Genomic DNA, 26,361 nt, shown 5'->3' with positions numbered 1-26,361 from the left:
AGTTTACTCCACCAGTGGCTTGTATGCCAGTTCTGGAGGCAGAAAAGTCTCCTGCCTATTGTAAGCAAGGAGGCAGCTTGGTGCCAGGCTCTCTCTTGCAGAATTAGAAGTGCATTTTATGCTCTTGTATGGTACCAGCCTTTCATTTCTGGAGACTGAAATTCTTGGGTTCCACTTCAGAGTGGGTCACACATACCAATATTTTTTTGCTCCTGTCCTAGATAAACCATGCCTAAGTATGGAAAGGAAGTTCAGGTTCTATGGTTCATTTGGACTTTGGCCTCTCAATTGAGAAAGCTGACGAAGTGGCTATGTGATCCCAGTTGCTGGGGGTGATTTTGTGATGTGGACAGCAATAATGTTAGGGAAGCAGAAGGAGATCACAACATGTTTCATAGGGGCAACTGAACAAGCAGTGAAAGTAGCATTTTTTGCTCACTTCTAGCCAGTACTGGATTTAAAGGGGCAACAGTGCTGGTGATTGGTCTGTGTCCATTACCAGTCCTCTGGGAATGATTTTTCTGAGGCTTGGATCTCCTAGGTAAGAGTCAGATTTGAAAAGCAGAAAATGAAACCTTTGAATATCATTGTTTTTAATGAGTTGAACCTGACTAATCATCACCTGACATCTTGTTTTATTTTTATGTTAATGCATTTATTGTATGGTGTCCCCACATCTTCCATTTCCAGTATTCCAAAGATTTTCATAGTGGCAGCATATAACTGCTTTGCAGTAATATGGAGGCTGTGTGAAGGTGGGACCACCTGAGTAACAGCTGTGAGGGAGTGTTAGGCAGTTTGGGGCTTTGGCAAAATAAGCTTATTTGGTAGATATTTCTAGTAAAACAATCAGTATTGAAATGCTAGGTTCTGCTGACATTTACAATTTCTTAGTTTTCAAATACAGTGTATTGAAATGAATAAGGCGTTCATGCTGTGGATCACTGGCAGAGTTGGAAATACAGCCCAAGTTTCCAGATCCCCTGATTACTAGAATATGTTGCAGTAGCCTGTTAACATTATACAATTTATTTTCCTATTGTAGAGATATTAAATATCCCCTTAAAAGCAATATCTGAGCTCCCTCTGCTAGATTTTCAGCAGTTAACTAAGAAATGTATTCAGAGTTGTGTTATTGTTTAGACTGATGCACGAGCAAGGTAGTAACTCAAATAATTCCAGGTCAATTTAGGTTGGGGAGAGGTGGGCAGGAGGAGAGAAGAGAACAATACAATCCATTTTACCCAAATACAGAGGGGGGGAAAACTGGAGAAGCATTTACCTTCATTCTTCCTAGTGGGGGTTATAAAAAGTGGAGAAGAAAATTAACATCAAAGCTATGTGAAACACCAGTCCGTTTCTACAAAGGATGGTTGAATTGACAAGGACTCTGTGGAATGGAGAGTAGTGTGGGACTTTGGAAATCTCTTGCTCTATGAGCACTTTAAAAACTGCTGACACTACTTTGAAAAATTACAAAATAAAAATTCAGCTTTAAAGGTACCATGACAAGATAAGTATCACCATTGGAAAAAAATCCTCACTTATGCCATGTTGTGAACAATGCCATAGGGGGCTAAGACCGAAATATCTAAAATCTTATTCACTTTTTACTATTCACACTGTTCATCTTTTGAATTTGTCTCTGGAAAAGTTAAAGTATCCTGATCAATTTCAGTTTTTTTTAAAAAAAAAAAAAAATCAATTGATGGGAAATTTTACTTTTAGGTATTCAGTGCCACAGTATATCTAGAATGCAGTCACTACAGCATAATTTTAAAGTAAGTTTCTATTTGTGTATGTGTTTTCATTTGATTACTTGTAATTCCTGGAAACATGTCTATTGGCCTTAAGTTTGTAAGAGCATTTTTTCACTAACAACTAAGTTTTGCACCAGAGCTCACCTGATGATGTTCCTTTAATGGTCTTAGGACATGTGGGAAGATAATGAGTAAGCTTTCTTGAACAAATCCCACAATCTTTCAAAAAGAAATTTACTGAAAAGCAGCAGTTTGATAGTGGTAAAAATATGAGAAATAAAACCTTTCTAATTATCCATCTGTGTTGAGCAGATACGAACAGGTGACATGCCTCCAATCTGGTAAGGGTGGTCCATATTTTGTAGTAGAACAATACAACTGTGACCTTTCTCCCCTCTTTTCTTTCCAAAAAGCTGTTCTGGTCCCTATTGGTAAAAATTGTGTCCTGATGGGTTTTTTTTCAACCTATTTGGTTTGCCAGGTCTGAGATTGTGGTCTGAGCTTTTCAGCTGCAGCTCTCAGTTCTCTGTGCCCCACCCCCATTTAGATTCAATATGGCCATGTCTACACTAGCACCCTACTTTGAAGGGAGCGTGGTAAGTAGGGTGTCGGGAGATATATTAATGAAGTGCTGTCCTGCATATTCAGCACTTCATTAAGCTAATTATCCCCCGCAGCAACTTCAAAGCATTAAATGTCAACTTGCCAGCTTGTGTGTAGCTGTGGCTAACCTGCCAGTACTTTCAAGTCCCTGGGCAACTTTGAAGTCCCTTTACTCTTCAAAATGTCTCCCAGCAAGGGGAAGTCTGGGTTTGTCTTTCCATCCAGAGTGAGCAATGCAACAAACTATGCATTTTCTTCTGGGTCCCTGCTGCAGAGGAACATCCAGCGATGTTCATGTATGAATTGGGGTGGGGAGAAAGACCCCACCCCCAAAGGATGCTTAGGAAGTGGGAGGCTCGGGGCTGGGGCAGTCCAGGGGATGAGGCTCTTCCCGACAGCCCCTTTCACCTGCCTGGTGGTGATTCTGTCTGTTTTCTGTATGTTTCATGAGAAGTAGTCCCATTCCTGACACAGTCAAACCCTTACCTTGCTTTAAGTTATGATGAGAGAAAGCTGTAGACAGAATTTGGTGGTCCTAGCTCTTATTTTTCAGGAGGAGTCCTTGAACAGGCAGATAATCTATGTATTTGTGAGAGTTTGTCTGTTTGAGGTTCTTTTAAGATCTCACTTCCTCAAAGGCTCCATGTAGCAGAAATTATCCCTCTGGCCCAGGAGGGAAGGATGTAACTCCCTCTGTGGTCTGTGAATGCTGCTCTTGCAGTCAGCCTGAGGGGACTGTCAGATAGTGAGGCAAAGTGCTCACTCCCCTCAGGAGCTGAGCAGGCTGTCAGCTCTTAACAGCATTCAGAATGCTGCACCTAAGTTGCTACTCTAAAAATCCCAAGAAACACACACATGCCCCCTCCTTAATGCAAAAATATTGGGGTGGCCTCAGCTGTTGTGAAATGAAGGGGAAAATTCAGACCCTGGAAAAATTGGCTGTTGATAGCAGCAATTGTGATGTTTGCCCCACTGTCAGCACATGCCATGAAAACTTCACCTTTCCCCCTCAAGGGGCTGAAAGGAATTCATCCATGAGCAGTGAGTTCCTACCGCTGCATTTGGCAGGTTGGCGGTTATGTGACTAGTCAAGTGATTTAGTGTAATTGTTCCACACTGCCCTTCCCATCACAAACAAGTGTATCTTTTCCATAGCAAATTGACGGGTGTATAGATGTAGTAGATCAGTTAAACTTTATTAAGCACAGAGGAAAAAACACACTAAAGAGTTCCCTATTCTGAGTCCTCTCAGCATGTTATGAATATACTATGTATTTCTCTTTCCAATTGACTGCTCCCATTGCAAAGATGCCAGCCTGAGGGGTTCATGGAGTTTTCACATCCCTAGCAAAGCACTGAAGGACAGAAAAGGACAGAAGTCACCGGATGCTGGTGGGTTTTTTTTTTTTTTTTGAGAGAGAGCACCCTCCTTAATGCAATTATATTTCTATTAGATACTTCAGTGTTATGTAAAGAGACATTGTCAGCTAGTCTAAGGCTCAGAATATATGTATTTATTGTTAAAGTGCTTTATAAAACCACAGAAATGTGTTCTCCCTGAACTGGGGAAAAATTATTTTAGATTGCAGGGTGATCAGGGACCACTGGCAAAGCAGGGATAATAAGTGAATATAATATTTGCCCTTCTTTTGGACCTTCCAGACAAGGAATTCAATCTGACTTTAATTAGTTAAGCCTACTAGAACCCTTTGTGAAGTAGATCAGTAGTTGTCATCTTATTGATGGAGAAACTGAGAAACAGATTAAGTGATGTGACCAAAGTTACACAGTGAGTTTGTGGCGTAACATATCTCCAGCTCCAAAGACATAAGTGGGCAGATAAGTCCTCTTGTTTCAGGGCATAATAAACCTCTAAGTTAGGGAGAAACATTCTCCCATAGGTAAGTTGTTATACAGCTACCTATATCAAGGTTTCTGCTCCTTTGTGTGGACCATTTACTGCTGTCTGAGACAGGATACTGAACTGGATGAACCCTGACTGGAGCTTGTTTGGCCTCAGCAGTCGTTTTCTTTTAGCTCTGGAACTTTTTTCTGTGCATTTACTGGCAGTCTTATCTCAAAAGTTTTATTTTTGTATTTACTGGCAGGTATTCCAGGATTGCTGTCATGGTAATTAAGGTCTTCTTCCCCTCTTGCTGTGCCACAGCAGAAAGTGGACTTTTGATTGGCCGTTGGATCCCAGAACAAAACTCTGCTGTTGTCCTTGCTGTGGTCCACTTCCCTTTTATTCCTGGCCAGGTGAAACAATATCTCTGTGACATCCAGCAGGTGACTCAGGTCGAAGTGTGTGTGTTGGGTTCATGGACTAACAGCAAACAGGAGAAGGAAGAGGTCCTGGACAAGTTCCTGGAAGATCTCAGCACAATATTTTGCCATGAGCCCTGGGTTCAGCTCAGCAAAGAGAGAGACAGCAAGGTTTGGAGCTGCTGTATCTTTCAGAAACATCCCAGCAGCCCTAAGGAAGATGAATTCATCTTAGTGTATTATGACCAGCGGAAAGTAATGCTCTCACGGCTGCATGTTACAGACAACCAGACCACCTCTGCTGAGCACAAGGGAAATGATGCCTCAAAATTAGCTGCTGTGTTTGACACAGTTGCAAAGAGCAAGATACTGTTCATGACAGATAGGTATGATGATGGGCCCATCAAACTGACTCACTGGCAGTCAGACGGAGTGGAAGCCAGTATTATTGTGGAGCTCATGAAGCAGGCTTCTGGGCCTGTGTGTATGCTGCTGACAGTTCTGCTTTCTCTTGTCTCCGGCATCTGTAAAAGCAGGTATGTGATGCAAAGTGGGACAGGTTGTGTAGTGAAGATACTGAAATGTCTTCCAGTTCAAGACTGTCAGTAGGGGACAAGTTTCCTTCTCAGGCCCAACAAGCAACGTGCGTTGTGTTAAAACATCTGCCTCAGTGAGGGTGTGACCGTTTGAGTGGCCATCAGGGACCCGAGACTTGTTAACCAACTCTGAGTCAATTTCTCCACAATGAGTAAAGACCATTCTGTATGTGTGTCAAAACAGCAAAAGCAATTCCACCCCTGAGGAGCTGTTACTGATAGTAGCCCTACCCTATTTAAGTGTCTGTGCTGTCTGTGATAGTCTCCCTAACACCCATGGGCCTGCCCATTACAATTTAATGCTGAGTCAGTGATTAGCTTCTGTTGTGTTCAAGGCATAGCAGTTGGTGGAAAACGCCCCGACTGAAACCTTCTGTTGGAGTTATATTTACATGGAGCATGAGGGTAGTGGAGGTGCAGTTTGAGGATGTACTGGTGCACAGTACTATGTTGCCAGGCAGGTAGTTACAGATCCTTCAAATTCCAGGAGATGTCTGGGGAAGCTGTGAGGTTTGCAAGCTGAACTTCTTCCCATTTTCACTGGGAGCAAACCCTCTGCCTCAGCCACTGCTTGAGTGACAGGATAGTGCAAAGAGAGCTAGCAGTTCATTGTTTCACCCCAGTGGCTGGGCTACCCTAATCTCTGTTTGTCATGAAGTGCCGCTGCAGCCGAGGGACACTCTGAAATGCTGGCAAACTGGACATTTAATTCCAGCGTTTGAGCTACATCTACACTAAGGGAAGACTTCAAAATGGCCATGCTAATGGCCAAATCGGAAAATACGAATGAGGTGCTGAAATCAACATTCAGCGCCTCATTAACATGCTGCCAGCCATGGCACTTTGAAAGTGCTGCGTTTTGCTTGCGCACTGCTCGTCTACATGGGGGTCCTTTTCGAAAGGACCGTGCAAACATTGAAATCCTATCAGGAATAAGGGGATTTTGACGTTTGCAGGGTTCTTTCAAAAAGGACCCCCGTGTAGACGAGCCACTTGCAAGCGAAACGCAGCACTTTGAAAGTGCTGTGACCGGCAGCGTGCTAATGAGGTGATGAATGTTGATTTCAGCGCCCCATTAGTATTCTCCGATTTGACCATTAGCATGGCCATTATGAAGTTTTCCCCTAGTGTAGACATAGCCTTGATGTCAAACGGCAATGCTACGGCCCTGGGACTGGCTAGCAGGAGATTAATGGGAGCACACAGGGTCACATATGTCCTTGCTGGAACTCTGTTAACTTCACTTATCTTGGGTACTGAAATGGAGTTTCAACAGGATACATATGATGCCTCCAATGTAATATCCTGCAAGTACTTGCACCAAAGGAGAGATCTGAGCAGACTTGAAGGAAGAAAGCTCTTGTGTGTGAAGCTGAGAAGCACAGCTGGGCAAGCCGTCTAGCGAGAGTGTGCTGTGTTGCCGAAATGGGATTGGAGTTCACTTTTCAAGCTGGAAGAGGACAGTTTGATTAATCAGATTTGGGTAACAGCTACCAAAGCATTCATGGGCAAATCTTTTCAAGTATAGCCTCAAGCTATGGGGAATGGAATCTTTTAACAGGTTTCCAATTGTATAATACTGTCATGAAAAATCACAGTGAACTGTTTCCTGTGCAATGGTTTGTTAGATTTTTCTGCTTGATGTGTAAATCTGAAACTGTTATATATAATTTTTTTCTAATTATCTCTTAGTCATTTTAGGGTCAAACTCGGATTTGATGTAAATAGATGGAACTCCATTGGCTCTAGTGGAAGTTCAGTGTTGTATTGGCTCTGAATTTGTGCCCTTGATTATACTCATGGTATCATTATCTAGTTGGTTGTAGCACTCAGCTGGGTGTCATGTGTTTCAAGTTCTTATTCCAGTTTTCCACTGAGTAGCCCTGGAAAAATCCTGTGGTTTTTTTATGCCTCAGTTTCATTTTCTGTAAAAGGGCAGAACACCTTCCTAGCAAAGGTATTAGGTTGGAATTTAAGAGATTTGGGGTTGGTTCTTGCTTCTACCACAGACTTCCTGTATGACCTTTATATATCACATAATCTCACTGGGTATTTCATTGCTTAAGGTTCTTTATGTGTTAGCCTACTTGATGCACGGGCCATAGGGCAGTTGTAAGGCTTCTTCGCTCACCGTGGGAATACGCCCAGCCTGTGTGGAGGCATCTGTACCTAGCATAGAACTGGCTCCAACACGTCTATGCTGCCTTCAATCACTGGGGGCATTCCATGGTAGGTTGGAGTAGGGATAGGCCAGAGCAGAGAGGACCTACAGCCTGGTAATTTTTTGACCATGTGAAACCTTCTAAGGACCATTGAAGTCTGCTCCTCAGACACTGCGGAGAAGGTGGTGGTTCATATTTCCCACAATTTGACTTCAGAGAAGTGGGGTATGGCAATGACTTTTGGTAGTCACTACTGTCCTGGGGATAATTCCTTTTGGTAATCCTGTGGTGATAGAATGGTATTAGCTGAAGACATTCATGGGGTCCTCTCTACCTGCGGTGTTGCAAATGTCAGGTTGAAAGATGCTTGGGGAGCTTCATCTACACTTTAATATTGAATGCTGGCTCCTTCCAGGCTCTTAAAATCAAACAATGAGGTGGTGAGTCCAGTATTGAAGATATTGGTTTTGACCAATAAAGGTCAGATGATTTGGTCCTGGCTACCTTACATACTGCAGCTAAGGGCACCTTAGTTACAGTCCTGCATAACTGTAGATGAGGTCACCTGGGGTTTTTGAGCTAGGAGTTTTCTGGTTTAATGAGAGAGGCTTTTTGGCACGGTGATTTTAGAGAAGGGGCCTCGGTTCTGGAAGTCGCTTCCTCATCTTATGCTGACAGAGACCAAGTTTGCAGGATTTTGGGGCACATTTGAAGTTCTGTCTTCCCGGGCTTTTCTGCAGTGAGTGGGTTGGAAGGGTTGGTTAGTCCAGACAGGCTGGAGGATTTCATTCCTGAAATTCACCCAAATGGAAGGCTTTTTATAGGTTTCTTTTATAATCTATACCAGCAGATAGGATGACACACATGTAAAAATGTCATGAATAAATGAGAGTCCCTTGGCAACAACATAGACTGTGTGCTGTGATTGACTTAAAAATGCCCACACATCCTGTAGCAAGGACAGAAACCTAGGCATCTCTTCAGTTCCATCCTGTGCCTAGCAGTGGTAATTGCAGCTTCATTTTTAGGATTTACGTGCAGAACTTGCATTAACACTGAAAGGTCTCCAGTGCACTGTTAGAAGCATTAGAATAATTTTAATATTGGAGCAGTAAATGCCGCATGTTCCTCTTTTTAAAATAAGCTGCTTAATGGCTAATATCTGACCTCGAAAGTCCTCACCCAGTAGGGAGCCTTTATTTCTGGAATCATAGTGCAGAGCAGCAAGACAGCCAAGAGGTTCTAGTTAATGGAACTTTTCCATTTGTGTGCAGTTCAGATTCACATATATTGATTTTCATCTAGAATCTGCAGTATCCATCCATAGTCTTGGAACAAATTACCTGAACTGGAAAATCAAGACTCTTTGCAAAGTGCCTTAAATTACTCACATTTGAAAACACTTCAGATACCCACTCTCATTATGCAGCATTTCTCCATTTAAATAGTGAAACGATAGACAAGCCAGTCATTCCGCTTCATCTTAGAATTGTTTTCTGTTACATTTATAAGAAATCCACGGCATCCTATAAGGCTGAAAAACAAATAGGAGCATTTGTGGCACCTTGCCTTTCATTGCAGGGGTTATATAAAATCCTGGAAGTGTTTTTGGTTTTTTTTTTGCTTGGATATTATTACAAATGGAAATTTCCATAGGTGATTCTACAACTGCTTTATTGGTCTCTTTTCCTATGTGTCTGTATTATAGATATTTCCAAGATTGCTGCTTTTTTCTTTCTGTTTTTTCCTTTGGCTAGGAATCAGGGGTGGAGGTTGGTTTTGATGAAGTTTAATACTACAAAGAGAGAGAATCAGGCATTGTACAGACACGCATTGCACAGGCTTCCCCCAGAGCAACATTTTAAACATTTTCTGTTATTCCAGTTTGGGATTTCACTGCAGTCTGCAGACCTTGCTCAAGGGATTTTGTGATTTGGACAAACATCCAAATATAGTACAGGTTGAACCTCTCTCTTGTCCAGCATCCTCAGGACCTGACACAGTGCTGGATGAGAAAATTTGCTGGACCATAGGAGCTCAGAATTATCTAGCACATTACCAACACTTCCACTGCTTCCTGGGCTCTTAGAAGACATTTGGGCTAAATTACTGTTAAATAACAGCACAGAACACTGCAAGCCATGACTGGCGGCTGTAGACAAACTGTATGGGTGTGTTGCACTGTCTACTTTTAAACAAGGGCTCTGCTGCTCCAGCCTAGGCTAAATTCAGCCAAGCTTAATCTGGAGAAAGCAAGTGCAAGCTCCATAGGAATCCGGATCCAGCAGAGCTATAAACTCAGGAGCGAAGTAGGGTGACTTGCCCAGAATTGGCATTCAGTGGGGGTAACAGACTGAGTGAGGTTTACATGAATGTGCCAAGGAACAGGAAGGGCTGGATGACATCCTTGAAGAGGAGCTAAGAGGTGGGCACAGAGAGAGAATTCTGCTCACTTACCCTTAATGTTACGTAAGCTGCAGCCTCTGATAGTCCCATGGCCAAGTGAAACTCCGGTGTCAATGGGTGCAATTTTTATTGATTTCAGTAAGTCCCCCCTTGATAACTTGTCCTGCTTAGCCATGCTGCTGCAGAAACTTAAACAGATAGCACTGATGAGTAAGGCTGGAATTTTCAGAGGTGCCCAATTTTCAGGGAGATTCAGTAAGAGTTGCGTGTGAATAACGCCAGCCTAAAAATATAGGTAAGGCAAAAGGCCGTGCTGTACCTCTTTGCTCATTCGGGGGTACTCTCCCCCACACTGTGTAGGGCTCCGACTGCAGTAGGGTTCTGGTTGCAACTCAGCACTGCGGTGGGGACTGGAGTGGAGGGGGCTCCAGCGATGGCCCCAGCCCTGCAACGGCCCCAGCTCCCCCACCCCAGCCCCCACTTTCCCAACCCCCAGCTCCATCCCCAGCCCAACCATGTACCTGAGAGAGACTGGGGCTGGCAGGGGCCTCCCAGTGGTGCAGCAGGCGGGGAGCTACATTTTAAAAATGGCAGAGTACCCCCAAAGTCCCTCCACATCACGGGGCCAGGGCTAGAGTCCTGTATGTGCGGGGCTGAGGCCCCCCTCCTGGAGTCCTGCCACAGGGCTGGGGTGGAGCTGGGACTGGATCCCTACCGGGGCAGCCCCTGCTGCAGACCTGGGGCCAGAGCTCTGCATGGCATGAGAGTGGAGCCACACCCCCTGGCCCCCAGCCCTTGTTGCGTCGCAGGGTCAGGGCCAGAGCCTTGTACTGTGTGGGGCCGAGGCCCCCTTGGATGTCCCACAGGGCCAGAGCTCCCCTCAGCCCCCCCAAGCTGGAGCCCTGTGCGGCATGGGGGTAGAGCCAGAGCCCCTTTGGAGTCCACAGCACCGAGCCCTGAAGAACTTGCTGCAGGCTTGTTTCTCTCCCCAGCCCCAGTGGGCTGGGGGTGGGTGGGTGTGTGGGGTCTGGCTGGTAGGAAGGGTGCAGGAGCAGGCTGCGGTTTGAGCGTTTGGGTGGGAGGTAGAGTGCAGCAGTGGGTGGGGGGTTCAGGAGCAGGCTGGAGGTGAGAGGTCTGGGTGGGAAGAATGGTGCAGCCATTGCCTGATGCAGGGTGACCGTCTGGCCCATTTTAGCCAGGACACTCCCCCCATCCCCAGGGTGTCCCGTATTTAGCCTAGGGGAATACAGTCACCTAGTGTGTGCCCAACTTTAACTTCCCCTGAAGCAAGTGTTTGGTGCTGGAATTTCCAGACGCATCAGACCAGCTGTTTCCTGGGCAAACGCATCAGTAGGGATTCCCCTTGTGTTTCTGCAGAGTGCTGAAGTTTTGGCCTTTGTCTTTCATCTGGAGTAAACTCTCAACCTGTGAACAACTGGGACACCGACTGGAGCACCTCCAGATCATCAGCAGCAACAGGAAGGCTCAGAACCAGACCCAGCTCATGAGGTGTGGATGCACGTGTGTTCTCTGTCTCACTAAGTCCTTGACACTCATCACCAGCTGGAGCCTTCGTCAGTGTACCAATCAATTTCTCCTATAGCTTTAAAGAAATTCCGCGTCCTCTGGCTCAGCTATTATCATAGAGCTGATATTGAGGTAGCCACCCTCTTGTCTTCCAACATTGAATGGTCTGCTTGGTTTTTTTTTTTATTGGCGAGGCATCTTGTTTTGTAGCAATCATATGATAGTATGAGCAGGAATATGTGGGGGTGGCTTTGTTTCTGTAGAGCTGCAGTGAGAGATTTTTTCTATCCCATCTGCCTCTTCCTCATGTAATCCTTTCCCCCCCACAACACATACGTGTGCCTCTAGAACACCTCTGCTACCACAAAGAAACATTGAAGTGTCCACTCAGAAACGTAGTGTCACTGAAGTTAGCCAGAGTAATGGGACTGGGATGTGCTGGCAGAGCTGCAAAGGGAAAACTTGCTCTGCAGTTCTGTAGAGCCTTTGCTCTCCCAGGCATTGAATTCATAACATAGGAGATGAAATCAAGATTTTATGGGACTTGTCAGAAGAGTGTTAATCCCCACTCCCCTTCTCCCAGTGTTCTGGGAGGGCCATTGTCTGGTAACTGAAGGCAAGGAATAGCCACAGTTGCAATAAACATAGAAATAACAGAAGGAGCAAGCTGACACACAGCCCTATTGTAAGTAGAAGAGAGAGAGGCAAAAATCAGAGATGGATATAGACTCCAGGCCATCACTATGCAAATCTTACTCAGTGTAGTGCTCAGATACTATGGTCATGGGCTCTGAGGGAATACTTTAAAACACACTCATAGACTTAAGGCCAAGAGTAATATCATGATTATTTAGTCTGAGTTTGTGTGGAACTCAAGCCATAGAATTTCATCCAGTAACTTTTGCAGCAGGAGGAGAGCGATTTTACCCTATTGTGTAGATAAACATTATTTAGCCCAGTAATGGTAGTGGTTGAACTGAGGCATATCTTTTAGAAAGGCCTCTGATCTCAACTTGTATATTGCAAATGACGGTGAATTTATCATCACTGAATCCCAACTTCAGCGCTTACTTAACATGCTCTTGGAATTTCAATCCAATTATTCACTCCCTGGCCAAAAACAAAAAAACTGTTGTGTAGTGCTGTGGCTCAGCATGGTTGTTACGTTTGACCAAAGAGGCAGCAGTATATTAGTAGTAGGAAAGCAGTCCAGTCCCTATTCTGCACATACCTTCAATAAAGACTTTGGAAATGAAAGGTGCCCTGTAAATTAAGCTGGTTTAAGATCTGATGAAGTGGATTTTGCCCACAAAAGTTTATGCCCAAATAAATCTGCTGGTCTCTAAGGTGCCTCAGAACTCCTCATTGTTTTTGCGGATATAGACTAACATAGCTACCCCTCTGAGACTGGTGTGGATTGTTACCCAAACATGAAACAGCCTTCTTCCTGTGCTCTAACTTTGTTCTTCTTTCTCTTGAATGCAGGAAAGCCAACATCTTTGTTTCTCTCATCGTTGACATGGCTCTGGGAATACTGCTCATGTCCTGGCTGTACAGAGAGAATCGGATTGGTCAGCTTGCCGACACTCTCATTCCAGTGGCTGATGTAAGCCTGTCTCAAACTGTTCATCTTTTGTGTAGAAAGGTGGCAAGCTTTGTGGTAACTGTAGAGAGGCAGGGCCTAGCTGTGTGGATTTCTTGTAGAGAGAAGAGAACCATTGACTGAAGTCACAAACATTATGTCTCCTTAAAAGTGATTAAATCTTCAACCAAACCTGTTGACACTACTCAACCACAGTGTTGCTGTCCTCTGTCTATCCAATGAATACAAATTAGATGTTTTCTGGTGGGTACCTTCTGCTCACAAGGTGACAGATACATCATGGGCACAATAAATAACTCTGAGGCTAGAGAATAGAGCTCTTATTTACCCAGGATATTTTTATTATGGAGTTAACAGGAGGTCCCTCAAGCTATTATTTTTGTGTGGTATCCAGAAGAGTAAAAGAAAGGAAGAAAAATGCAAACCCAGTAAAGTCTCAAAAATTAAACTGAGAAGAAAACTTGAGACACTGAGTCAGAAAAAGTGTGCATGTTGCTCTTGTGTTGCAAAGCTTGTGTTGTCATATTGTTTCAATGTGTGCTGGTGTTCCATCATTTTTGACTCAGCCTTGTCGCATGTCAAAGAATACTGTCATCGCTGCAGTGCAGACGAGGAGAGGTGGAGAAGATGAAGAGTAGCAAAAACTGTGCCATGCCCCTCCAACAGCTACCAACACCCGGCTCTTCTGTGATAAGATCTGTGGCTCCAGAATTGGGCTGATCAGTGATCAATGGATTCACAAATAGCAAGGTGACATGAAGATGTTCTACTTGTTATGGAGTGACTGCCAAGAAGAGGCTGCACAACATCGTCTCTTCTGTGTCCCGTCCCTTTGGTTTCTGGGGAAGGGGGACAGCTCTTTCCTTTTGTCCTCCATGCCTGTGCTGCAGGAGTCCTCACTTACAGTTTCTGGAAGGGAAGGGACATTGGTACAATGTACAAGGAATTCCATCAGCAACTTTGTTTTTCATCCACTTACTGATGGGAACTCACAGCTCTCTTGTTATTGCTCTTTTTGCTCAGTTCTCCTCACTCTGATAACACATTGGGCAAAGCTAGTAGCATCATCTTTCTGCATGCTCTGCATGCAACACAGATGCAGCAAGTGAAGTGCCTACCGTGCACTTATCACACCACAGCTCAACATGGCTTATTTATTGTCTAGTTGAACATTTAAGGGTGGACCCAGTTTTAGCTGCTCAGCATGGCTGTGAAAGGAGAGGGTGATGGTTAGAATACAAGTCTCCCCTTCTAATATTTGTAATGGTAGGATTAATGTGAGACCCAAATTCAGAATCTTTTACTACGTTATTATTCTGAAGTTTGTTCCCAGGTGGAGATGTTTTTGCTGGAAAGTAACCTGCCATCTAGTGTTCTCTGCAGTCTGATTTCTTACATGTCTTTGAGAGGGTGGTGGCTTTTGGCTCAGTTCCTATGTGCACAGGTGGACTCAGGAAGTATTCCATCTGCCTAGTGTCAATGGCAGATGGACACTCTCAGCGCTCAGAGAACATTAGACCACACCACCTGTCCTGGATGGGCAAACCGTAGGACTTTCTCATTTACTCCTCTTCACTCATGCAGATAAATCATTTACTTCCATATGACCTCTTAGTGAAATAGCCTGTAATGTCTCAGAAATATAAAGAGGTATGTACTCAAGAGCTTTAATTCCCTGGAATTTTGAACTACTTGGTTGTTGTACATTTGTCTTAATTTTCCCCTTCCCATTTGTGTAACGTATTGCTTTACTGGTATGTCCATGATTTTCAGAGAGCATTCATACAGTTTACAATTGCTCCTTGCTTCAGGAACCTGGTTTCTTCACTGCGAGCTTTAAAGTCACTGGAAGCTCTTTCATACAATTCAGAGGGCACACATCAGGGGCACAAAAAAGAGGTGGGCTTGAGCCATCCAGAAATATTGCCCTAATTACTTCAGCAGATGTGGTGCAAGCCAGCACTATTTTGTTTTCCAGTATGACAGCAAAATCCCCTCTGATCTATCCTAAGGTGTGTTTTCACTAGCTGCAGCATCTTATCCCCTGCACTGGAGTTCTGTCAGACTGGCCATAAGTTGCCAAGTTTAGTAATAAAAACTCTTCCAGAGATTTGGATTATGGTTTTTCCCAGTGCTTCATATTAGTTCTGATCTATATGCTGGGTTGACTAATAGCATTGGCCTCTGGGCATCTTGCAGCAGTAAGTCTGACAGTAAAAATGAGACAACTTAATCTGTTTTCACAGTTCCTGGCCTTGATTAGTTTTATACATGCCAGCTTTTAACTGTGTGAGAAGAAGTGCAGTGCTTAGTTTTCCTTGCTTTGTGCTTTTAAGCCCATTCACAAGAAGCCTTTTCTCTCCTGCCTTGCTCACTTCTAGAGATCCCATCTTATTGCTCCTCTCTTCTGTTGCATGTTAATTGGAATCCATCCATCTTACTCTGTTAGACTTGCCAAACCTTCGATCACTTCTGTGACAGAGTACACCGTTGTAGTCACACCTGACACTCTACTGTCATGTTCTGTGTACAAGACACACATTGGGAGTATCATTTCAAATATCATAACTGGCTGATCAGCAGTGTTATGGTAGAATGCCTGTAGAAATATTGTTTGCAGAGTTATGAACATAAGCTGACATCATGTCCAGTGTGTGGTACCCAGTTAAGTTTGGGATGTGGCTAAACCAATTTCTCTAAGAAAAGGGGCAAGCTGATGCCCCAGTCAGGAATCAGCAAAATTGAGGGATTATCAGCTATCAAGTTGTTGCTGTTTGCTATACAAAAGAGGGGCTAGAAGAACGAGATCAGCATTTTAGCAAAGAAACAACATGAGGTTTCCTTTCTCCACCATCTCCCCCTGTTGTTCTCCGCTCCCCTCCCCATCTCTTGGTTCTCAGCTAGAAATGCCTTTCAGGGAGGGACTGATACTATAAAAAGGAGGGACAAGCACACTCAGAGACTCCTCCTGTCCATCTCACTCTTTGCACTAGAGAAGACAAAAGAAGCAAGCAGTTGGACTCTGGTGGAGGGGTCCTGGCCTGAAGATTGATAATACTGTTGGAAGCACGTGGTCAGAAACTTAGCTTTAAATCTAATGTTGTTTAAATCAAGCACTAGACTGTACTGTTTTTCTTATAACCATTTGACTCTTCTATCTCATTGCTTGTAGTCACAGTCTCTCTCTTGGTAGTTAATAGACTTGTTTTGTTGTTTTTTTCTAATCCAGTGTGTTTAAGCTAAAGTGCCCAGACAACTCCATTTAGGGTGGCAAATTGTGTGTATTACTCTCTTACAGAAATAATGGACTTAGTATATTTGGACTGTCCTGGAGAGGGATGGGCAATATAAAACATAGATTTCTGGAGGTGTATTCTGGGAATGAGTGTATTGGGGTACCCTGCTGGATAAAGAAGGCTGGTGAGAGCCAGAGTGTGATTGGCAGACTGCAATTACACAACCACATCTGGGAAGGACCTCTGTTTGTGAGCAGTCTATGCTGGAAGCTACAACAATAAGACACTACAAGACACCACAGATTGCAGGACAAGGGTGGTTTGCCCTGGATTGCACCCCCCCTCAGGCATGTCACACCTTCCCACTAGCCCTGTCTGTAGAGATAAAAAATAATAGGGAAGTCACTTTCTCATTTTCCAACTGCCGGCACTGTAAGCCCACTTTGCCATGTGGAAATCAAGCTGTGCTCCTCCCACCTCATTCATCATTCCCAGCGATAATGATTCTGGAAGCAGCAGTTAGCTGGCAATTGTCAATAATGCACAAGACATCATTGCCTCCAGCTCTGTCTTTCACAGCTTGACTTGCTGTGCAGGGCTGACTTTAATAACAAGTTGCTTTTGTCAGTAAATGAAGCAGATATGATTCAGAGACAGCTAAGCAGTAGTTGTGTGGAGTACAAAAGGCCAGTTTTGGAGTCAGCTGTCTGAACGCAAAGTGAAAAATAACCATTCTTAGTGCCATCTTGCCCTCACCTCCTCCTACACACCTGCCGCTCTCTCTGCTTAGCCCAAGCTTCCCTGCTGGTAGCTCCCAACTCTGCCTTCTTTCAAGCTTCCCCTTCTCCCCAGAGCCTCACATGAAGTCCTATTCCCTGTCTGCAAAAGACACAAACCCTTCTAATGCCCCATCTTCTGTGCGAAGTGTTGTGATGATAAAGGCCAATCCCCCTCTTGCTGTCTGTGTTCTGTATCACTTTTGCCGATGCATGTAAACTGTAAGCTCTTTAGAGCAGGCACCTGTTGATTATCTGTCATGTGGTGTGCCCCAATTACACCATGCTGAATATTTTTGATGCTATATTAGTGATAATTGAATGCATCTCAAGTCAGATTTAAAACAAGTCCCTTGTCAGTCATAGTCTTCTAATCTGTAAATAAAACAAGGAGAAAAGATGTTGGGTTGATAATTATTATTTACTATTGTCCAATGTTCTTAGAAGCCAAGGCCTGTTGTGTTTTGCACTGTACAAACGTATGTCAGATAGACCAATCTTTAGCTTTTGAACAGGTATGGTTTGCTCTGAGGTTTATGAAACCACCCATTAAGAGCTCTTCCTTGCTTCTCCTTATGCCCTGCTCCCTGCCCTGTATGGACACGTCATTCTTCTTTGATGCCACACCACTGTCAATATCTCTCTCTCGAGAAGAAGAAGAAGAACAGAGGCACTGCACGTAAACAAGAAAATCATGCCACGTTAAGGCGATCTAAATCACATTAGCTGTATTTTCAAGGTTGCTGGTGCTCCCACACCACCTTAATGAAATGAGTTCCATGTAATGCACTTCATCTCCTCTATTAATATCCTGCACATTCAGTATTAATGATTGCAGCCAGATGATCAAATTCTGAACGTCATAGACGGCTAGCCATCTTAGGCTGTAGCTTCACAAACAACGAGCAGTCCTGTAGCACCTTAGAGACTAGCAAATTTATTAGGTCTTGAGCTTTTGTGTGTAAAACATCTGAAGAAATGGGTTTTACTCCTGAACACTCATGACCTAATAAATTAACTAGACTTTAGGGTGCATCAGGACTTTTAGTTATTCTTAAAGTCGTGTGTTTTAGTCTGTTTCTTCTTGCTGTCATTTGGCTCTAAAGCATCTAGCAGCATAAAAAAAATCCATAAGAGGCTACACCCCAGGGCCATGGCACCATGCAGAAATGCTTGGCAAGAGTCAAGACTTAACTACAAATTGGAGTCATCTAAGGACTTCAGTAATTTTCCATACCAGAGAAGGAGGACTGCTGTCAAACATTTAAATATTTAATTAACATTTAAAAACCCTTTTGCTTAGCTACAGCTCCAGCACTTTAAATATTAACAGAGTTCTATTTATAAAGTATCTGTCACTTCTTTCTCATCAACAAGGGGCAGATTCATTGGTCCAAGCAGCCCTGGTCTGCAATAAGTGTTTTAAAGGATGTGAGGGCAAAGGAGAGTGGATGAGATGAACAGACAATCCTGATGGCAAGGAAAACTGCGTTCTCTTTGAAAATGTATCCTGCTAGTAAACTAAAAGTATGTGTGGCTGTTATATGCAGTGTATGTGTGATTTTTAGGGTAAATAGACATGTGCATGCATCATTGGGTCCATAATCCCTCAGTCTTAGGAGCCAAGTCTAGATTCGCCAGCATGATCCACCATTGCAGGCATATGTTTGGTGTTGGTTATGTATGTAATTTGAGCACCTAATTCCCTTAGGCTTTCTCTTCATTGACCCAAAGGGTTTGCTTTGTTTTTGTTTTTTTTACATAGAGGTAACTAACGTGATTGTTATCTTGTTGTATCAAATGGAAACAAAGCAGTTGGAGTGTTTCTGTAAGGTTACTAGCAGAGATCAGCATTTGGGGACCCCTCCCCTGGCTGATCTCACCTTATTTACCTTGTTGAAAACTCTACAAATGCCTTGTCTCTACTATTTGTTTGTTTGTTTGTTCATTTCTACAGCGGGATAACTACACACCTTTTTGTTCATGAAGACAGGCTGGGATTTTTAGAAGAGTTTAAGGCTGTTTTATAGCAGTCTTTCTCAGTCAGTTTTCTCCCTCCGTCTTAACAATTTGATCATCTCTAATCCATGTCACTTTGGGTAACCTAAGTTTACTCAGCTCTCAGGAGTTACCACTACTTTGGGAGATCCTTCTGTAAAAATCATCCTGGTTCTTTTCCCTGCACTGGGTTTGTCAGAAGCAACAATCTGTGATGTGTGACAAGGCTTCTAAGGAGATCCTGCTTTTAGGCGATAGTACCTTAAGGTTCAGAAAGGGGTTGCTGGTTTGTCATGAGGTATATGCTGTTTCTAATGTAACTCCTATAGTATTTTATGTGCCACTGAGACAGTTTTTCTGCAAAGATTTTTTGAAGAGTGGTGAGATTTTTCCAAAGCTATCACTTGCAAGTGGGGAGTATTCTGCATGTACAGTGTAATAAGAGTCCTTGTCTCCTTATATTGGCAGCATATAGCCAAAGAGCTCCAGGACCTGCTTCAGTGGCTAATGGGAGTGCCAGCTGGTTTAAAAATGAATCGGGCTTTGGACCAGGTGTTGGGCCGGTTCTTCCTTTACCACATTCACCTGTGGATTAGTAAGTGCAATTGTTTAACCTTTCATCTTTCCTTCTTGCTTCTCCCTTCCTAGTGTCTAAGATTGCCCTTATAATGACAAGGTCTGTGAATCGTTCCCAGATCAGAAAGTGGGCCATATTTGGATTCATGGGGTCCACACAGAGGAATGATGCAAAATTAGTCCTGTATTCTGCTGGTTAGTTTGCAGAAAATAAGAGAGAAAGCGGAGCTTATTTATTTGGCACTGGTGATAATGGATGCCTGAGGGAAGGTCCAAGTTCCTCTGCAGATTTTTTTTCACTTGTCTTACAATGGATAGTACAATGGCATGTGGTGGGGAAATCTTATTTTGGGGCTGAAGTATAGGAACTGTCCCGTAACTGACTTTAGTTTATAGCATTTCAAACCATCTCACGTTTGCATTCCTTCTCCTCTTTGAAATAGAAGCTCACTGATCACAAGCAGAGCTCTGGTTTTTCAAGGTTTTGCTTTATCTTAATGATAATCAGAGAAGTGCCATGCTGTTAAAAATGTTTCACAGACCATTTTCACAACTCTTTTGTGATGATTTCTGTTGGTGTAGGAGATTTTGGTGAGAATCCATTAGTAGTGGATTAATATGTTCCTGAAAATTTACGCTGGGACATAAGAGGAGATAGAAGAATAGCAAGATGGCGTTATCTGGCCCGGCTGAGCAGGTGTCTGTGTGTCTAACTAAAACTGACACACCTGAGTATAGACGATCAGGAAGTAGATGGGTAGTATTTGTCAGCCCTTGTAGATATGTGAGATGGTAATTCTAACAGGATTTGCTGCTTTTACTTTCATGTGATCTTACTTAAGATCTCTGCAACAGCTTTCTGTGAGGGGTGGCAGGAGGGAGAAGCTACGGGCATCATGAGTTTCACCTGAGGCTCCAGATAGCCATTAAATACCCTTTGCACAGTAGTCACAAAGAGGAAGCTGTATGTTAGTCTATATCTTCACAAACCAAAAAAGCAGTCTTATAGCACTTTAAAGACTAATAAAATGATTTATTAGCTGATGAGCTTTTGTGGGACACAATTTAGCATTGGCCTGCTAAACCCAGGGTTGTGAGTTCAATCCTTGAGGAGGCCATTTAGGGATCTAGGGCAAAATAGATTAAAAAAAAAAAAGTATGGTGCTTGGTCCTGCCAAGAGGGCAGGGGACTGGACTCGATGACCTCCTGAGGTCCCTTCCCGTTCTATGAGAAGTGTGTCTCCATTTATTTATTAATTTATTTAATTTCCAGATCTGAAGAAGTGGGTCTGTCCCATGAAAGCTCATCACTTAATAAATCATTGTGTTAGTCTTTAAAGTGCTACGTGACTGCATTTTTCCTTCGTATTGTGTTATTTTTCCAACTTCCACCAGGCTATATCCACTTGATGTCTCCATTCATTGAGATGATCCTCTGGTATGTTGGCCTGTCAGCCTGCCTGGGCCTTTCTCTGGTTCTTTCCATCCTCTCTGACATCATTGCACTCCTGACCTTCCATATCTACTGCTTCTATGTCTATGGAGCCAGGTGGGTGTATTTTACCTGTTTTGGACCAGATGTAACTGAGCAACAAACATCCTTTGGGACCTAGCTGATCTCTGGTGTGACCACACAAACTTAATAGATGTAAAGCAGAAATTAGTTTGGCCAATTACATTGTATCCAAATGATGGAGTCTCAGCATTGAGCTATCAAAGCACCTCAAATGTCTTAGATGTGTCTTCTCCCTTTTGACAGTGGCGGCTAGAAAAGTAAAACTATGCTGAAGAGTTGGGTGAGAGAGATCAGTTTGTCCAGGAGCCCTAGATCTGAGGGCATAACATGTCTTTAAGGCTACTTCAGAAGTGACCTTTTAGGCTATCGTTGCCAACCCTTCAGGAGTTAAAGATTAATATTTAATTAAAGGTTAAATCATATGAGGAAAGCTCCAGAATACATCCAACCAGAACTGGCAACCCTACGTCTCCCTTGCTTCAGAGGATTGCGTCCATACCGAGTAAACTGTTTGGATTTTCAACTGCCATCCTCAGAGTGCCCAATGTTGTGGTTAAATTGCTGATGTCTGACTTCCTCTGCCCCACTAGAGGGCCATGTGCACTTTGCTGTCACAGGAGAGTGGGTGTGAACTGGGAAGGCCAAGGGCATGTATGTAAAAAGGCAGATGCCAATTCTGCCTTTCATGTCAGAGCTCTTATTTCAATCAGAATTCAAAATGTGTTCTGCTGACAATCTACACTAACATAGGGGCATTGTTTATGTCACAAACTGTGTTAGAGAATTGCAGCCTGACAGGGGAGACAAAATAGCTGAGGGGAATAAATAAGGAAACGCCTGCCTAATAAGTATAGAGACAGCATTCTTCCAACAGGTTGGTGGGGAGGTCAGAGGTAAAGTGTGTAGGGCAGAAGGAGTTTCAGAGGGGGTTATCCAGGTAGAGTTCACACACAATTCTGGGAATGGTTAGAGGTAGAGAGATGTCTAAGAATCTTACTGCTATACTTAAAGAATGAAAGCAGTGGAATGGGTTACATAGGGAAGTGGTGGAACCTTCATCCCTAGAGGTTTTTTAAGTCCTGGCTTGAGAAGGTCCTGGCTGGGATGATTTAATGTGGGTTGTTCCTGCTTTTAGTAGGGGGTTGGATTCAATGACCTCCTGAGATCTCTTCCAGCCCTGTGGTTTTATGATTCTAAGGCAGAACCACAATACTGTACTTGTACTTGAGCTCTTTCCTTTTGCCAGTAAAGAGTTCATGAGGGCTCTGTTCTTTTTCGGGAGGCTCACAGTAGGTGGAGGTAAAGAAGGCAGAAGTTCCTTCCATGCCATTCACTTCTGTCTTGTGGGCTTTGGAGTGCCAGTCTACAGGGTACATGTGTCCCTGTTAGAAGTATAGTTACACAAGGCACTTCATCATGAGGCCTGCAACAAGCTTGCTCAGCTGTGGAGAATGACGCCTTGGGTGGAGGGAGAACCAGAGAGTCCGCTCAAAACGTCCAGATAAGAAAGTTACCACAAAATCATGGCTTTGAACAACTGGGAGGAGAGTTTCTGTAGCTAATCAGTGCTGGTTAAGTGGCAAACTCAGTGGCCAAGGTAATAGGGAGTTCTTAGGGAGTCTGTTTCCAAGGTGGCCCCCTGGTAAATGAATGGCACCAAGCATACATATACAGATAAACACAGGTATGTCAGGTACAACAGCAGACAGACAGGTCATTGATTGCTTGGAACTGGGCATGTGCAGTACTACACAAAGGAATGGAACAAGTGTGCAATCAGAGGAACTTGGACATAGGTGTGCGAAGTATGAACTGTCCTGGGAACGCTCTGTGCAGTTCTGTTACCAGCTCCTTACTAGCATCATGCCAGTCTCCTTGTGCTTTATGCTCCTTTCATTTTGTAAGATTCCCCACTCCCACTTTTACAGTAGTGGTTTAGTGTTTTAAATGATTATATATTTCAGTTGCACTCACAAAAGTGTGTTTAAAAGCCTATTAGGTTTGCAAAGTCAAACACTCAGAAGTTAGGAGATGCCAGAATTAAGGTTGTCTGTGGAACCCTTGTGCTACATGTGAATTAGGATAAACTCTTTCCATAAAAATTATTAGTAATAATTCCTGTATCTGATACAGTGTTCTTCATCAGCAGATATCTGTAGATTAGATTTCACAATCCTCAGTAAGTTTGTCCTCACAACACCCTGTGAGGTAAGGCCGCTAACATCATCTCCATTGTACAGATCAGAACTGAGACCCAGGAGGGCTAAGGATCCTGCCCAAGGTCACACAGGAAGTCTGAGGCAGAGCAGGAAAGTGACATATGCACACCATCCCCCACCTCCCAAGACCTAGACTGGTGCCTGAACCATGATTTTTTCCCTGCCTCATTCAGTGCGGAGGCTGAACTGCTCTCATCGAACAAGCAGATATTCAGTATTTTGTTTTATCACATTGATTTTCAGTCCTTCGCTTCCATAGGTTCACGTTCTGCCCCTGCTGAACGGAGAGTATCTGTGTAGCAATGGCAGTTGCTTTGTGGTGTAGCTGGGGATCTCTTCACTCTAATTTGTGGCATTGCTCCCCTTTGCACAGGCTCTACTGCCTGAAGATATACGGCTTGTCATCTCTGTGGCGCCTGTTCCGCGGGAAAAAGTGGAATGTCCTGAGACAGCGGGTGGATTCCTGTTCCTATGACTTGGATCAGGTAGTGACAGAGCATCCAGGAGTTGCTGTGATGCACTCTGGCCGCAGAGTCCTGCAGCATGGTCTGATCTCGCTTCATTTAACATTGGGGTGCAGACCACCAGCTGCTGCACAGCTCTTGACAAAGTTGTCTACCTGGCTCCTCCAGAAAATTCGTGGCTACGTCTGCCTTACCCTATACTATGAGATGCTAAGCAGCCCTAGCACTGCCAGTGAGAGTTGCAAATGCTCACCATCTCTCAGGGTTAGAGTAGAGGAGTGGGTATGTGGGAGGGAGACAATTTAAATAATTATAGTGGTGCCCAGCAGTGTTGCCATAGTAACATGCTTCTTGGTGTTTCTATTAAAAGATCCTATTTAATTCACATTGGGTTGGAGCTTGGCCCACATGTGTTCACCAGGATGTAGAAAACATTCTTCTGAAATAGTGTAAATCTGCTTTTTAAGCTCTTAAAATGCCACAGAAACAACACGGAAGTTGGTCAGAGCTTGTCTGCTCTAGCCTGGTTTTAAAAGAATCATTTCAATGGCCGTGAGTAAAAAAATCTTCTTGGCACACTATTTTATATTTTCACTTGCTCTGAGCTTGAGAATTGCAGGTAAAATGATAAATCCACTGAGAGGGTGGCTAACTTCATTGCAGCTTCTCACCTGGCCTTTGTAATCCATGCTGAAATGCTATTGGGTAACTTCCGGGACCAGTGCATCTCAGTGAATTGCAACAGATAAAATCTTAAGCCTTTCACACAATACGAGAGGAGCTATTTTTCCTCTTTTCCCCAGTGATGGTAAAGTAGGATGTCAGCGTAAGACCGAATATGGAAGGGCAGGGTTCTAGTTCATTGCATATTGATGACTACCAGGTTTCCCTGCTGTTGCTCAGGTCTTTAACTCAATTAAGGTTTTTTTAAATAAAAGGAAAATATACACATTTAATTAAAAAATGTATTTTTGAAAAATACATTAATTTAATTTATTTTTATTTCAGATTTCTTAAAATAGAGAGTGTTAACATTGTCTATTTAATTTCTTTAGTAATTTTTTTGTAAATGGGGATTTCTCCAAGTGCTTTTTTTTCCTTTGTCTCTATGAATGGTTATCATTGGCCATGTTTTAACAAAATAGGACTATAGTCAAGTTGGTTTCCAATAACATTTCTTCTTGTTTTCAAACCTTAAGCATTGATTTAGCTGTGCCAAAACACAGTGCTACTCAAAATTTCTCCATTTGGTTTCTCTTCTATAAGGTTTATTGAGAAGCAGTCCTATTCTAGGTTCATCCTCTTTTTCTGGTTCATCTTGGTTTGATCTCTTTCAACATTCATAAGTTATGTCTCTTTGAGGACTGTACTTGAGTTGGTGATTCTGTCTCTTTTTTGTTTGGTTGTATAAGAAGCAGTCCTGTTCCGGGCACATCCCATTTTCCTGCACAGCCAAGCCCTGACCTTGTTGTACGTTATAAGAGACTGTAGATTGAATTTGGTGGCCCCCACTACTACCAGTTAGGAGGAATTCCTGAACAAACAGACAAACTCTTAAAATAGATCTAGAAGATAATACGTTTGGCATTAAGAGCCTCCTCCTGCTGCTATTGAAACTAGTGGGAGCTTTGCCATTGGCTTCTGTGGGAACTGGTTTTCAAAGCATGGACATGAAAAGACTTTTGGAGCTAGTAATACATGATGATTTTGTTAAGTAAAAGGAGGAAGGGTGAGGGGGAGCCTTTATTTGGAGAAAAAGAAAAACAAATGCAGATTTGAATCTGACCAGGGCACAAGTTATCCAGTATTTCTGGTTATGTGCAGAAATCCCAGGTGTCAGGATGCCTCTCGGAAGGACCCTTGGGGTGCTGTAGCGTACACCAGGGTCATGTTCTCTTTCTGAAAAAATGATTACTCATTATTTTCCTGTATCCTCTGGTATGGGAAATGGAATCTAAAGCTAAAGAGCCATGTTGGAGATAAGCTGATTTATGGTCCCAAATTTTATATTTAAGAAAAAACAGTAGCATTGAATAACATGCAGTGGAGTCAGAGCTGTAAGGGAATATTTATTGAAGGAGGGATCGTGGGAAGAATTGAGTACTGAAGTATTATTCCGCCCTCCTGCCCTGAGGGGTAGGCTCAGAAGCAGTGGTGTGCAGGGAGGGTTGTTGAGAATCTTCCATGTGTACATCTAAAGTTCTTGTGCCAATACTCTGCTAACATTGGTTCCTTGTGTCTTTTTCCCCAGTTATTTATCGGCACCTTGTTATTTACAATCCTGCTGTTTCTTCTGCCAACAACTGCACTGTATTACTTGGTGTTTACCCTGGTAAGAGTCAACCCTGAGAGATGGACACATCTCATTTATGTTTGAGTGATGTATAAAAAGATTCCTAGTCTCCCCACCTCCATCCACATACAAATATCAGATTCTTCTGACTGTCCCAGGAAAGGTGGTTGCCCTCAGGTGATGTGGACCAAGCAGATGGAATTCAGGGTACAAGCCTTGTGTTCTCTGAAGGGAATTCCCAGAAAATCAGTGTCATCATGGCAAACTGCTTCACTGTTTGTTCCCTGGAGCCATGGTTAATCTTTCTCCCACCCTCTGTCCCTCACCTTTTCCGGGGGGGGGGGAGGGGCTGCACCTCTGA

At 43.4% G+C, this 26,361-nt stretch overlaps 1 protein-coding gene across 6 annotated transcripts in view; it reads left to right on the top strand.

The window, feature by feature from the left end:
- Positions 1–26,361, top strand: part of PIGQ (phosphatidylinositol glycan anchor biosynthesis class Q) — a 48,486-nt gene that overhangs the window by 1,344 nt on the left and 20,781 nt on the right. For 4 of the 6 annotated variants that reach the window (XR_012647708.1, XR_012647707.1, XM_075010507.1 and 1 more), the window contains exons 2-8: positions 4,472–5,164; positions 11,170–11,301; positions 12,805–12,925; positions 19,401–19,527; positions 20,904–21,057; positions 23,617–23,728; positions 25,959–26,039. Coding sequence is in view for 4 of the 6 variants with exons in the window: in XM_075010507.1 (XP_074866608.1) it covers positions 4,491–5,164; positions 11,170–11,301; positions 12,805–12,925; positions 19,401–19,527; positions 20,904–21,057; positions 23,617–23,728; positions 25,959–26,039 (1,401 nt within the window). In the remaining 2 variants the exon portion in view is untranslated. Of the gene's footprint in view, positions 1–1,728; positions 1,782–3,660; positions 3,756–4,471; positions 5,165–11,169; positions 11,302–12,804; positions 12,926–19,400; positions 19,528–20,903; positions 21,058–23,616; positions 23,729–25,958; positions 26,040–26,361 lie in introns of those variants that run through there. The other 2 variants (XM_075010508.1, XM_075010509.1) reach the window with 2 other exon arrangements.

The sequence above is a fragment of the Carettochelys insculpta genome, chromosome 16 (genome assembly GCF_033958435.1).
Source record: "Carettochelys insculpta isolate YL-2023 chromosome 16, ASM3395843v1, whole genome shotgun sequence".
Classification (NCBI taxonomy): Eukaryota; Metazoa; Chordata; order Testudines; family Carettochelyidae; genus Carettochelys; species Carettochelys insculpta.
Note: the sequence above shows the minus strand (reverse complement) of the source record. Positions and strands in the feature narration are given on the sequence as shown.